Source organism: Rhinichthys klamathensis, unplaced genomic scaffold (genome assembly GCF_029890125.1).
Source record: "Rhinichthys klamathensis goyatoka isolate OS25496 unplaced genomic scaffold, OSU_Roscu_1.1 h1tg000074l_1, whole genome shotgun sequence".
Classification (NCBI taxonomy): domain Eukaryota; kingdom Metazoa; phylum Chordata; class Actinopteri; order Cypriniformes; family Leuciscidae; genus Rhinichthys; species Rhinichthys klamathensis.
Genome location: NW_026606617.1, coordinates 392,129 through 406,941, shown reverse-complemented (window position 1 = coordinate 406,941; position 14,813 = coordinate 392,129). Strand labels below are relative to the sequence as shown.

At 42.5% G+C, this 14,813-nt stretch overlaps 1 protein-coding gene across 1 annotated transcript; it reads right to left on the bottom strand.

Annotated features, from left to right (window-relative positions):
• Positions 1–6,104: 6,104 nt before the first annotated feature.
• supt7l (SPT7 like, STAGA complex subunit gamma) lies at positions 6,105–14,767 on the bottom strand. Its single transcript, XM_056250757.1, has 5 exons — positions 14,652–14,767; positions 13,632–14,109; positions 9,985–10,309; positions 9,662–9,899; positions 6,105–6,373 (listed from the first exon to the last, which is right to left on the bottom strand). Exons 2-5 carry the CDS (start codon positions 14,060–14,062, stop codon positions 6,111–6,113), a joined length of 1,257 nt encoding a protein of 418 aa, XP_056106732.1. The 5' UTR covers positions 14,063–14,109; positions 14,652–14,767; the 3' UTR covers positions 6,105–6,110.
• Positions 14,768–14,813: the final 46 nt, after the last annotated feature.

Below are 14,813 nucleotides of genomic sequence, written 5' to 3'. Positions count from 1 at the left end.
AGGGCTGGTTCCGCTCAGCTCAAAGCCCTCTTCACAGCTGGTTCCGCCCAGCTCGAAGCCCTCTTCACCGCTGGTTCCGCCCAGCTCAAAGCCCTCTTCACAGCTGGTTCCGCCCAGCTCGAAGCCCTCTTCACCGCTGGTTCCGTCCAGCTCGAAGCCCTCTTCACCGCTGGTTCCGCCCAGCTCAAAGCCCTCTTCACAGCTGGTTCCGCCCAGCTCGAAGCCCTCTTCACCGCTGGTTCCGCCCAGCTCAAAGCCCTCTTCACAGCTGGTTCCGCCCAGCTCGAAGCCCTCTTCACCGCTGGTTCCGCCCAGCTCGAAGCCCATTTCACCGCTGGTTCCGCCCAGCTCGAAGACCTCTTCACCGCTGGTTCCGCCTAGCCCGAAGCCCTCTTCACCGCTGGTTCCGCCCAGCTCAAAGCCCTCTTCACCGCTGGTTCCGCCCAGCTCGAAGCCCTCTTCACCGCTGGTTCCGCCCAGCTCAAAGCCCTCTTCACCGCTGGTTCCGCCCAGCTCGAAGCCCTCTTCACCGCTGGTTCCGCCCAGCTCGAAGCCCATTTCACCGCTGGTTCCGCCCAGCTCGAAGACCTCTTCACCGCTGGTTCCGCCTAGCCCGAAGCCCTCTTCACCACTGGTTCCGCCCAGCTCAAAGCCCTCTTCACCGCTGGTTCCGCCCAGCTCAAAGCCCTCTTCACCGCTGGTCCTGCCCAGCTCAAAGCCTTCTTCACTGCTGGTCCTGCCCAGCTCAAAGCCTTCTTCACCGCTGGTCCCGTCCAGCCCAGATACCCCTTCACAACTGGTCCCATCCAGCACAGAGCCCGTCGCCTGCCCGCCAGAGCCTGAGCCCGTCGCCTGCCCGCCAGAGCCTGAGCCCGTCGCCTGCCCGTTAGAGACTGAGCACACCGTACGTGAGTACATCCAAGAGGACACTGCGCTGATTGTAATGTCTGCGGCGATCCTGTATGTGTGGGCTACACGAACATCAGCTACAGCCCATGAACTCAGCCCCGAGTTTCCCAAACCACTAGTTCCGTCCAGCCCAGCCGAGCCCTCACCGCTGGTTCCGTCCAGCCCAGCCGAGCCCTCACCGCTGGTTCCGTCCAGCCCAGCCGAGCCCGCGCCGCTGGTTCCGTCTAGCCCAGCCGAGCCCTCACCGCTGGTTCCGTCCAGCCCAGCCTAGCCCGCACCGCTGGTTCCGTCCAGCCACGTCCAGCCAGAGCTTCACGTCACGCCTGCCGAGCCAGAGCTTCAAGTCAGCCCTACAGAGCCTTCTCCGCTGGTCCCGTCCAGTCCTCCCGAGCCTTCTTCGCTGGTCCCGTCCAGTCCTTCCAAGCCTGTCCTGGAGCACGTCCCTGAGCCTGGCAATCCCCCCCAAGAAAATTTTGGGGGGGGGGATATAGGCCGCCCGAAGGTGCGTCTCCGCCATGGCCGCCCGAAGGTGCGTCTCCGCCATGGCCGCCCAATGGTGCGTCTCCGCCATGGCCGCCCGAAGGTGCGTCTCCGCCATGGCCGCCCGAAGGTGCGTCTCCGCCATGGCCGCCCGAAGGGGATTTTCCGCCATGGCCGCCCGAAGGGGATTCTCCGCCAGGACCGCCCGAGGGGTGGTCTCCTACTCCGCCATGGCCCCCTGACCAGCCTGCTCCGCCCTATTGAAGTTATACGGCGCGAGGACGCGCCTTTTTGGAGGGGGCGTTATGTTACATGTGTCCTGAGTTTCCCCCCGCCATTGTGTATTTGGTTTATTCCTGTGTCTCAGTTTTCCCTCTCCTCGTTAGTTCTCAGTTCCTTCACCTGTGTCTAGTTCATTTGCCCCAGCTGTGTCTTGTTCCCCTATCTGTTCTCTGTGTATGTAAACCAGGGGTCTCAAACTCAACTTAACTGTATCAAGTATTCCACAAAAAATAGTATTCAAGTATTCCAAAAAAGGAGTACAACTGATCCAATCTTCTCAATATTTATTATTAGCGTTTCTTCTGAACTGTTCCTCTGAATTTGAACATTCCTTTCTTTACATGATTGGTTCTTCATGAGCTGTCCTTCTGACAGTTGAAGTTCATTTTACAAACTTTCTTTGTCTATAACACACATTTGTGATATTTATATTTGCTTATGTGCTTTTTATTTTCTTTATACAACACATTAATGATATTGAATGTTTTTTTGGAAGGCACATTTCCTTTTATTATACTTAGAAAAACAATTATTGCTTTAGAAATACAAATATTTGCAGTCATGTCTGCCTGTATTATTGAATTCTTTTTACACATGTATAGTGTCTCAAATTACTGACTGCACAAATCAAAGCAAACCTTCTTATCAACCTGTTGGACACATATTACAAGCTCAAAATGATTATTCTCACATTGTTTTAGAGCAGGGTCTCTCTCCAACACGTCGCTCGCGAGCTGCCAGTAGCTCGTGGCCTGATTGGTGGTAGCTCGCCAAGGGGCCGTTCACACATCGCGCTCACATATTTTGCGCGCTTAAGTTCGTTATTTCAAATGTAGGCGCGCGGCAAGCGAGCTCATAATTGAAGCGACGCGCTCATTTTTTCCAGGCGCAGTATGTTTGTACTTCGCGGTTGTCTATGACAACTATTGACAACAAACCCACCGTAAGCTGTCACGAGACTATCTATGGTAGCCCGTAAGGGATAAAAAAATAAATAATTTTTAAAACGCGGCACACGCAACGACGGGCCGCACTAACATTAAACTTTAATGTCAAGTAGGGGGCCACAAAATATCACCACGCGGGCCGCAAATGGCCCGCGGGCCGCGAGTTTGAGACCACTGATGTAAACCCTGTGTTCTCCTTCACTCCTTGTCGGTTCTCGTTTGTATATGGTGCGTTTATATAGTAGTGTGTGTTTATGCTCCTGAGATTTTGTTCATTAAATCCTGTTTTCCTGGTATCCTCGTCTCCTCGTGCTTCCAGCCATACACCACCTGTAACAGTGTGTGTGTATGTATAATATTATATATAGGCTATATATATATATATATACATATAAAATATTATTAAAAATATTATATATTATATACAATACATCAGGTTACCAGTTAGCTAACGTTAGTGAAGTGTTGGTCACGTAAGCTATCGCTGCAATTAACCTATTATCTTCCAATAAACATTTACTAAAACTGGCTACATAAAATATAACTACAGACTAGATTCACGAGAGGTCGGCTAATGTGTGTAAAAGTAAAAAAAATACAGTAATTTCATTAATTTACCAGCGAGCGTACTTCGGGAGCACTGAAAATGAATGGGTTTCAATGCTGGAACTATCAGTGTTTGGAACTATTGGCTGCTCCACGACACGCGTTACTTCCGCATTCCAAAGTTCCTATGGCGGTCTATGGGAGTGTCGCAACTCTTTCTCTCTATGGCTCTGGTTCGTGTTGTGTACATGTTGAGGAGACGCTGTTTTCTGCTCTGCAAAAGCGAAATCTCTTTGTAAGCACTTCCAAATAATGAGGATGTGAAGAGGTTAAAATGAAGGTCTTCCCACATGTGCACCGCAATAAATTAGAAATATACACATGGGTTTGTTGATGAACATACACTTGTTAAGGCTGATGCTGAGGAATTATAGTTGCAACATCTCATAATGTACCTAAAAAACAGCGAATCTCTGAGAAACGTCCTGCTCGAGTCGCCCTTGCGATGGAGGTTCGGGTTGAATAACTAGTTCTTCCAGTGTTTCATCATCGGACTCGCGCTCGGATTGATATGGTAAAATATATATTATACATTTTGATACAATGAAGGCCATGTAACTAAAGCAGCTCAAGAAATCACAAGGAAAACTAAAGCATATGCTAGTCACGATCTGTAGTATTGTTGCTTTATCTAAATTAATAATAGAACAGATCATAAGAGTCCATTGAGATCTGATGTTTGGGAAACAGCTAACCATATAAAGGAGATTTCTGCTGTCCTATTCAGCCCAGCTCTCGAATAACCTTCCTCAAATTCCCCTTCCTATATAACACTATAGCCTACTGGTTGTGAAAAAGTAAGAGAACTTGAAACATTTGTAAACCTGAATCATTTGCAACCCTGAACATGTAACGTTACATGAATGGTGTAAATTCAACTACAAAGATGGAATATTCCTGACTGGTGTGTAGAAGTTTGCTGACAGCAGGACGTATGACATCTTCCACAACACTGAAATTACCGTTGCTCCCTTTTAAGCCACACTTAACGCTACTCTACACTTCACTTCACTCACAAACATATATATTTGTAAGCATCTTCAAGCCTCGTGGGTATAATTACCTGCCGGAGTTCTGAACATGTTTCTATTTAGTGAAAGTACTTACTGCCACTGGAGGTGTGTAAAACAGAGAAGTCTCTCAGGCTCAAACAGAGCAGGACGCTCAATAAAAGCAGACCCAGTCCAGTGGAATACCGAACAGCTGGAATGAGGATGTAAATGTGACGGTGTGATGCAGGACTGCCCTCTGCTGGTTCTGTCACCATAACAGATCCTGGTGGCAACAACATCCAATTAAACTGGATATGAAGCTGGGATAAAGAAAGGTCTTTGGAGACGAACCTAATGAGCACAAGGACGGGAAACAATTCTTTTTTTAGTTGGCCTGGAGTTTACAAAGAAGATGAGAAGAAAATGCAGAAACATTACAAAATGCACAAATTCTTCACACTAACAGTGTTTTATATATTACAAAACGATGGCCTGGTTTCACAGACGGGGCTTATTTTAAGCCAGGATTAGGCCTTCAAGTAGCTTTTATAAGCCTGCCTTAGAAAAAAAAAACATTATTGGTGTGAATATTGAGACAAAACAATGGCACTGACATATTTTAAGAGCTGTCAGTGCAAGTTGCTTTCAGTCAAAACAGCTCAAACATGTATTGGGATTAGTTTAAGCCTCGTATGTGAAACTATAGCTGTGTAAATAATCGATTTTAAAACTTTTAAAGATAGCTTCTTGTTTATTTAGAAGGCTGCACAGTCCAACAAAATACATTTTAGTTTGATAAATTGTGACATTTTGTTCAGAACATCCTCGCCAATTTCCATTACCATAATTGCCATGATGTTTGTGTTTTCAGTGTGCTTTAGTTCCAAAAAACACTACTTAAAATGTGTCTGCAAGATGATTTTAAACTCCAGATTAGGGGTGGCTCATATGATCATTATGTGAACAATTATACCGCAAGTACTGCAGATACTGTATTTTAGTAAAAAAATAAAAAACATTAATTACAATGATGAAAATCTAATGAGAAGTACAAATAAACTCAAAATTAGAATGTCCGTGCGCATTAAAATAACCACAATTTGGGGGTAAAACATGAAAATAATGTCACAATGTATCTACAAATAGAACTCTGTGGCTTCCTATTAATTTTGGGGTGAATATGACCCGTGTATGATTTTGTGAAATATGCTTCTAAGACCCTTTAAAACGATGTACTGACAGATGTCGTATCTTATGTGTGAACTCAAGATTCACTTTTTTTTTTTTTTGCCTAACTGAAATGAAACGTCCTTGAAGTGGCCACTGGAAGCTCACACTAATTAATTTATGGAAGCTGTGTGATTGCTATCAAGTTATAGTTCCTTTCGATCGAGTCTCAGAGCATTGTTACCTGGCGAGGGTGAGAAGCTAAATTTACACTCAACCAGAATGTTTTGGCGCAGGTGGCTCGAAAACAATACCTCCACGGTGTCGCCTGGGAGTGTGCATGTAATGAAATGGCCTGCGTATTTAACATGCAGATGTATCCATGCTGTAATTAATTTGCCATTACTCCTTGATTGATATCCCTGTGTGTTTTGAAGCAGACATCAGGCTATAATTACTCCCCATGTTGTGCTCCCTCCATTGTTTCGTTACAATAAACAGATGCTAATTTTACCATGGCAAACAAGTAATTGTCCTGCTCAATAATTGGGTAAAACAGTGACCGTCTGCCATTTGCTGGGGGAGAATTCAAACACGCACGTTATTTGTCTCTTTCGTTTAATTTCACTGAAAACTTCCATTCAAAGCCAAAACATGTAATCCCAAAAGAAGGCATCACAATGACTGTGGAGGTGCTTTCAGTCTCTTTATTTAGACGATAAAACCACTATACTTTTCTCATCCGTTTCTTTGGCCGCTGGGTGAAAGGCGATGTGCCCATGAGAGAATCTGGTGAATGGGACATGTAACTTCCCTCTGAACCTCCAGGAGATGGAGGGATGCCAGCCTCACTCATGGTGGACATGGGACCCTCTTCAAAGACGTCGCTGCCCAGAACTCCATGACCTGACACCTGGCCCTCCTCACTGTCCTGGGGCTCCATCTTCACCTGGGCTAGATGCCACAAGGGGGAGCTGTTCCCTGCTGCTACTGTTGAAGACACAAAACAAACAAACACTGGATTCATCTGCAGTATTAACAAACTTTTCCAATGTCCATGTCTTTAATTCTATCCTTGCTGTTTCCCTTAAAGATGCCATATTATGCTCTTTTACAAAGCCTTCCAGTGCGTCCCAAATCGGGTACTGTTTGAGTAGGTACTAATGTACGTTTGAATTTGATCTTACTTTGTGACCGTTAAAAAAATATGCTCTATCGGGTACTGTTTGAGTAGGTACTAATGTACGTTTGAATTTGATCTTACTTTGTGACCGTTAAAAAAATATGCTCTATATAGTATGAATATGGGTAGTAATATGAATGAAATTCAGACATACTACATCCACAATGTTGTTACTGTCACGTGACCTTCCAGTATCAGTTGCGTCGCTTCACTTCCATTCACGAATCCTCTCCCATGGCCTCATGGGATAGTAAAGTGTCCATCGAATGCGCACTTCAGAATCTCTGTGGGAGGAGTAGGTCATCCAGGGACTTTTTGCCTACTGTTTTTCGAATACTACACTATAAACCCGAATAAGTTGACAAAACTCAATAAATTTGAGGTAATCAGTTACATCCAAAACTTTTCTTAAACTTAAAAATCTTAACTTAAAAATTAAGTAAGCAGAACTTGCATATTTTTATTTTGTACTCAGACATTTTAATTGCTCTTAACATGAACTATTTGAGTAAGCTAATTCATTCATTCATTTAACTTAAAATTATCATGTAATCTCAAACTTAAATTTTTTAGCAGAAGAAACTTGGCTAGCTTTAACGAGCTAATTCGGTAAAAGCTAAAATCCCAGCCCAGTTCAATTTAACTTTGACTAAATTAAAAGAAAGCTACAAGTTCATAAAACTCAAAAGAAAAATAAATTTCTAAAAACTCATTAAAGTTAATTTGATTGAACTAATTTCTTTAATTTAAGTTTACCCTACTTAAACTTAAAATCACTTAAAAATTCTGATTAATTGAAAGATTTACAATGTATGAATTTGGAAATACTACACTTTTGACATACTGTTTTTCACATATTACATGTAGTGTAGTATTCGATTTCGGATGGGATTTTGTTTTTGGGGTCTACTAGAATAGGTTTTCATGCTTATTTTCCCCATATTTCACATTGTTACATGTGTCATTAAACATGACACTGAACAAAACAAACTGATTAGTTGCTTTACATGTCAGTCAGACAGCCTCTGGGTGTTTCTTGGGCAATGAAAGCTGAGATGGAGTCCAGACCTTCTGCCATCTATAAAGACGAACTATAATGTATTTAATAAATCGAAGCTCAATATAGATATGAATATCATTAATGGTTGAAACACACTGGTAAGAATGAGGTCTGCAGTGACTGCTGCATGCTCGTGTAAAAATCATTATTTATTATTCAGGTACTACATTTGGAAAGGAAAATATGTTTTCATATGCAAATTTTACCCAATTCAAAATTTGAGATAAATGGCTTTACGCTTAACAGCCCTAAAATAATTCTCTGCTGATGTGCTGAATGCGGTACCAGGAACGCCTGATCCATAATAAGTAGAATGCCGAAGTAGTTGCGCGGACAGTTTTGCTTCAACTCATCCTCTTTAAAGTACTATCTCAACAGCCGCTTGTGTAACAAACTCGATGCCTTCAACAATAAATTTCAAAGACAATCACGGTCGGACGTCAAATCGCCTGCAGTGAGCAAAGTTCCTGTTATTATGCAGAATCCACATGTTGATTTGTGAGGTGTTGTTGACAGATTAAAGGACAGTATTTCTCTAAAGTCTGTTGTTGATGCTTTATACTGTGCTGCTAGCTCCCGAGTGTCTGTCAGAACAGACAGATTATAAAATATTTGCAGTAGGAAAAAAAGGATAACACACAGCTGGGCTTCAATTAGATGTTTTCCATGCAATTTTTCTAGTCTAACAATTAAGAATTTATCAATGCAGAGTAAGAATCAGCTTCTGAGTCCAAACACCCAGATTGTATTAAAACTCTTTATGATTATATGTGGGCTTTGAAATAGTAATTTAGACCAAGGGCCAGATTTACTAAACAGGGTAAATTAGCGTGAGAGCACAATCCCATAAAAGTGCAGATGGGAGTGTAAAGTTCTGTGAATGATCTACTGACAACATGGAAATGAAAGAACACAGACCCAGCCGGATCATTTCCATAATGACCAACACAATCTACCAAGAGCAGAGCAAATTAGCGTCTGGTTTAAGACATGCTTTTTAGGAGGTAAATAATGGCACAAATAGCAGTAAACTGACGAGCGCAAACCTTAGTTAATCACCTTGCGTGATTCATTTAAATACTCTCCTATACATTTTGCGTCTGAAAGGGAAACTCCTACAAATGCATATGCACTAAGGTCAGCTGCAAAAATAACCCTGTCCACTCCTTTACAGCGCTCCTTTTTCACTGCGTGTCTTTAATAAATCCTGACAGTAGTTCAAACTGACCCAGCATGCTATGATTTGTTAACATTTTTAGACTTTTTATTTTATTTGATATTCCATGAATTCTTCAAAAAAACGTGTTTCTAACCTGCATTAATGTCATTTTAATATTCTTGATCACAACAGTTTTGTATCACTACCCCAAGAATGCATAAAGTGGGTCAAATTGACCCGTATTCATTTCCTATGGAATTTTGACTCAACACAGTACTTTTGGATACATTTTTGTCAATAATAATATTTATTTTCTTTCAACTTTATGGTTATGACTAACCTAAAAAACGGAAAAAAAAGCCAAGAATTTGCCTCAGAAACCAACCCCGTGTCTGAATACGCATATCTGCATTATACTATACTATATAGTAGTGTGTGAAATGAGTATTATCAGTTACAGTTTCAGTTTATTGTCCCCTAAGGGAAACTTGTCTTGCAGCCAGGTAAACATACAGATGACACACAGGTAAACACCACATACACATACCAATAAATGTCAAAATTATGTCAAAAAATACGCGGATGACCTACTACAGTGTAGACAGCCTCAAGTAGCTGTGGCGCATGTTAAAAAATGCTCTGGGTGCAGATATGTTGAATGAGTTTGTTATAAGCGAGACACTCGTATTTTCTCCAGAGAGAGTGGATTCCGTCTATTCAATTGCTTACTCACAGTCTACTCACAGCAACCTAGACTTTTTATTGAAACTAGCTTACTTTTACCTGGTGAGACATGCTTTCATAAACACCAAAAATTGTGATTTATGACCATTTAAACATGTCTTAATTAAGCACTAATAAGGATCCTTCAGGTACCTGATGTGTGAGGGGAATGTCCTTCCTCCAGTACTCCAGCCAGTCTTTCACTGGATGTTCCCAGCACACCGATGGGCAGGGCCTGGTCACCTGAGGCCAGATCCGCTTCCGGCTCCTCGCTCAAAGGAAACGCAATGTCACTCACCGGCTCCTCTTTAACCTTTAAGGGTTTGGAATCCTCCAGAGCCTTTTCTGGATTCACGAGTCTCTCGTACTCTTCTGAGAGCTCCTTACTGACCTGCAGTCAAAGGGATGTCAATAAAAGCTGCATCATGTACAGTCATGTAGGTACTGAAGCTGAAATAACATTGGAGATATCTCACCTGCAGCATGTAGCTGTGGTAATCTTTGATGCGGACCTGCCAGAAGCGCTGGAGCGCCAGGACGCTGCCAATGCCCACCTCATGAAACACCTGTTCCACCACATCAGGGAAAGGTGTAGAGCCCCGACAGGCCTCTCGATCAACAGCCACGCGCAGCAACTTGGTGAGCCGCAGGTAGTGTTCGTGAACCATATCGGTCAAAGTCTCCAACACGCTCTCATTGGCCGACTCGAATCCAGCGTGAGCGAGCACTGTGGCGACCGACTGGTACAGAAGCTGCCGGCAGGACAGCCAGCTCAACTCAGTGACTGGCTCACCTTTACCTCTAAAAGGAGAGAGGACAAGACATCTAATTAGGAATCACAGGACAATAAAGTTGGTTTCAAAAGAGTTTTGTTTTTTTGAATAGCTGATGATACCTAGAGAATAGTTTCATCAAGACAAATGTAAATGTGGGCTTTGAGATTGTAATAATAATAATAATTCATTACATTTATATAGCGCTTTTCTCTGCACTCAAAGCGCTTCACATAGAAGGGGGGATCTCCTCAACCACCACCAATGTGCAGCATCCACCTGGATGATGCGACGGCAGCCATATTGCGCCAGAACGCCCACCACACACCAGCTTACTGGTGGAGAGGAGACATAGTGATGAAGCCAATTGGTATATATATATATATGGGGATGATTAGGAGGCCATGATGGACAGAGGCCACTGGGCAAATTTGGCCAGGATACCGGGGTTACACCCCTACTCTTTCGAAAGACATCCTGGGATTTTTTGTGACCACAGAGAGTCAGGACCTCGGTTTAACGTCTCATCCGAAGGACGGTGCTCTTTGACAGTATAGTGTCCCCATTACCATACTGGGGCGTTAGGACCCACACAGACCACAGGGTGAGCACCCCCTGCTGGCCTCACTAACAGGCCTTACAGACAGACTAGGCTTGCCGCGATAGACGGTGTTGACGGTGTTACCGGTTTTAAGCCCCATCACCGGTGACATCACTTTCCCACCGTGACACCGCGATGTCTTGACTTTTTTAAAGTATTCGTTTTTGCTAAAAACTTACACACGCAAGGTCTCTCGCTCGCTTTCCCTCTCCCCCGTACGCGCGCGCTACGCGTTTGAAGCACAATCTCTGTCTCGCGTGCGCGCTCGCTCTAGATTCCAGGAGATTTTAACTATTTTGCGGTATAATTAGTCGATCACGAGTTGCTCAACAGGCAGATATATAGATAAACTCATCTTCCAGGCATTTGACCGACCAGGTTGACACTTCATGCCTGAGAAATCGGGAGTGTGGCGTGAGAGCGTGTGAAAGCAATCAAATGCGTGTGTCTCGCGGCCAATGCGTGAGAGTTGGCAGCTCTGTAAAAGCTTTTTAACCCCCCCGCCCCGCCCCCCACGGTCACACCGGGATTACCGGTGTTGTCAAACGTCGATTAACCGGTGGGAAATGTTCCTCACCGCGGCAACCCTAAGACAGACAAGGGTCAAGAATGTATAACAGTGTTGACGATTTTTAATAAAATCTAGTTCAGAATATAAGTCAAATTCTAAGAAATGTTTGTTGTATTCATGTTGGTTTAATATGCATTTGGTAAACTATTTTTTTTAGTCTAAAAATATCATGTGGTGCAAGTAACCAGGGCCTAAAATGAACACAGTGGTGAAACGGTGTCACTCTTTTGTGTCTTATGGCGCTTTTCCACTGCATGGAACGGTACGGTTCGGTTCGGTATGGCACGCTTTGGCGCTTTTCCACTGCATGGTACAGTACGGTACGGCTCGCTTCGGCTCGCTTTAAATGGTACCTGCTCTGTTGAGGTTCCAAGCGTACCGTACCGATACTAAAATCTGACGTGAAAACACAACAGATCACTGATTGGTCAGAGAGACAGAATCGTCACTATCAGCGTCATTGTATTTGCGACACGAGACACTAAACTCACTAGATTTAAATAGCCAGTAGACAACAGCCACCACTGTAGCACCTGTTTTAAAACTACTTGCTTGAAGAAAAAAGAAAGAAAGAAAACTTCCATAAAAAAGAAATGGCTGAATCGTGGTCAGTGGACGAAGTGCAGACGTTCGTCTCGTTGGTTGCCGAGGAGCGGATAAACTATAACGGTCCGACTATAATCCCACCCACTTTGAAGCGGTACTAACTGCAGTGGAAAAGCAAACCGAGCTAAAGCGAGCCGAGCCGTGCCGTGCCGAGCCGAGTCGTACCAAGCAGTGGAAAAGCGAAGCGAGCCGAACCGTGACGCGCCGAGCCGAACCGTACTGAGCCGTACCAGCAGTGGAAAAGCGCCATTAAGGTCCGAAATTTTTGCACGTTAAAAAATAAATACGACCTCACGTTGTGTCAATCACGTTTACACACTGCCTCCTTCAGAGCAACCGAATACGAAAATTTCGAACTCCGTGTGCAAGGACCTTTATTGTGCTTAAATTGTCAAATACACATAAACACGGTCTTTTCTACCTTAAGTGGATGTAAACGGATGCATGTCAGTATATTAGATACGTGCATGAGCTCTTAAAGTGACAGCAGCCTAATATACCTGCTGTTGTCTGTGTCATTAATGTTAATCAAACTATGAAAGACAGAGCAAATCACTCACTGCTCTTGACTGAATAACTTCTGTAGCTTTAAGAATCAGTGTATATTTAATTCATACAGTGAAGTCTATGTAATCTTTTATTTTTACATTTGTTTATTCAATTTCCTACTTGAATGCTACTGTTACAGTAAATGTACCTACTGTGGCTGAAAATATTAATGCACTGTTTATTTCATTGGTATCTTGTATCGTATGTGTCCAATTATTTGTTATTTGCATCTTTGTTCTTATTTTTAATAAGATTTTATTTTGGATGATTTTGGACTTATCGCCCACCCCTACTTTGGCCTAAATGGTCTGTCATTCTTTTGTCTTTTGTTGCCTTGTAAGGCTACATTTTTAAAATAGGGAAGTTGGAGTGCTGTGACTTGCAACATAGTCTTAAAAACCAAAATGAAAAATAACCATGATAAGATTGTGGATCGTGATCCTGTCTGAAAAGAATCGTGATATATGTTTGCTATATTTTGCCCAATATAAAAGGTAAAGGGATTTTTTTAAGACATTATGAATTTTTATTGAACTCTAAATAAATAAATTAATATTAGTTTCTGGGTAGTTGCATCACATGAGATTTTACAAGCTGAACTAACCTTGCCTTATAAAAATGAAAAAAGTTACAATTAACTGTTGCAGTTACTATAAAAAGTTACAATTAACTGATATTTTAAGAGACTTATTGACCTGGACACTCTCTATGAAATCATTTCCTGTTTTAAGTTTTGCTACATAATTTGTTTTCTAAGAAATAATACAATTCTGCATAATAAGGTTCTCATTTAATGAATTTCATTCTTTTAATGAGGCTTTTTACTTCATTACGATGGCAGGGCAGTTGCATCACCCTGACATTAATACTTTATGCACCCATCAAATATCATTCAAAGTTAATTTCAATGCAGATGTGTTACTGTTCACCCTACAAGAGTTGCAAGTATGAGTTTAATTTTAATGGATCTTTAACATATTTTTAGAAAAAAACAATGACTTTCATGATGATCTACTGACGTACTTGTAGAAGTCGCTCTCTGGGTCACTATGGCGTAGCTGGAATGGATGTCGTGGAGCTTTACTATCCAGTGGAAGCAGATCATCAGGTACAGTGGGTGTGACAGGGCGAGGAGGTAGAGCATCCACATCCTCAGGTTTGAAGACACCCTGGGCATCTAGTAATGTGGGCAGAGGCTGCTGGCCCTGCTGGGCAGCAGCAATGAGACCCCGGAGGCGACGGGCATGCTGGCTCAGCTGCACGGTGTGGATTGTGAGGCTGCAGGGCTCTGAGGGGATGTCCAGCATGGTGGTGGGACGTGGACGCTGGGCAGAGGGTTGGTGCAGGGGAGGGTCCTGCATCTCCACCTGCCGGAACTCGCGCTGCAGAAGGTCAAAAGAACTGCGGCCCGAGGGAGCCGAAGCCACTGGGAGCTCACCCCAATAACGCATCATCTTCACACAGTGCTGCTTTTGGCAGTGGCACAATTCTTGAGGACAATCTGAAACGCAAGTGAGCAAGCAATTTTATTTTATAGCACAATTTCAAACAACAGACGTTGTTACAACAACGATGACATTAAAACCAACCGTTATTGATATACAAATATGTATACATCATTGTAGTGTTTGTTGCACTGCTTTTATTTTATGCAAGTTGTAAAAAAAAAAAAAAAAGTATCTTGAAACCATCTATGGTTCTCATTAGATTGTCAGACAGTCACAAACAAGCTCAAAAGTAAAAGAACAAAATATATAAGTTAATGGTCCTAAAAAATATGAATAATTTTACTTTATGATTTTTTCTTTTGGACATGTTCTTCATGAGATTCCCTTTCAGTACTAAAAGATTACAGTAATTTCAATACTGATATACTATAATATGCACATAAAACGTTGTATTTATTTATTTTTACAAACTTTCATGTATTTAAAGACTTTTTGAATTGACACTACACAACAATGATTAGACGCCATGTAGACTCTAATGTTTCATGTAATAATTATAAAGCCTAAACATCAGAAAACAAACTGCTTGCTTTACCTTTTATGAGCAGATGATCATCGTAACGATGAAAAATAGCAAAATAGTGCAATATATATCATTTATTTTCAGTTTCGACAAAAACAACATATAACATATAACCGACTAGCGGCTGCCAGGTACAACACTAAAATATTTCCGTGGAAAATGTAAATAGTTCCT

What these genes read in the sequence shown, in the direction of transcription:
- supt7l (XM_056250757.1), bottom strand. Translation starts at nt 14,062, where the DNA reads ATGATGCGTTATTGGGGTGAGCTCCCAGTGGCTTCGGCTCCCTCGGGC. An exon ending in CCAGAGAGCGACTTCTACAA is followed by an intron (nt 10,310 to 13,631) that starts GTACGTCAGTAG and finishes CTCTCCTTTTAG; the next exon opens with AGGTAAAGGTGAGCCAGTCA. An exon ending in ACATTCCCCTCACACATCAG is followed by an intron (nt 6,374 to 9,661) that starts GTACCTGAAGGA and finishes TGTCTTCAACAG; the next exon opens with TAGCAGCAGGGAACAGCTCC.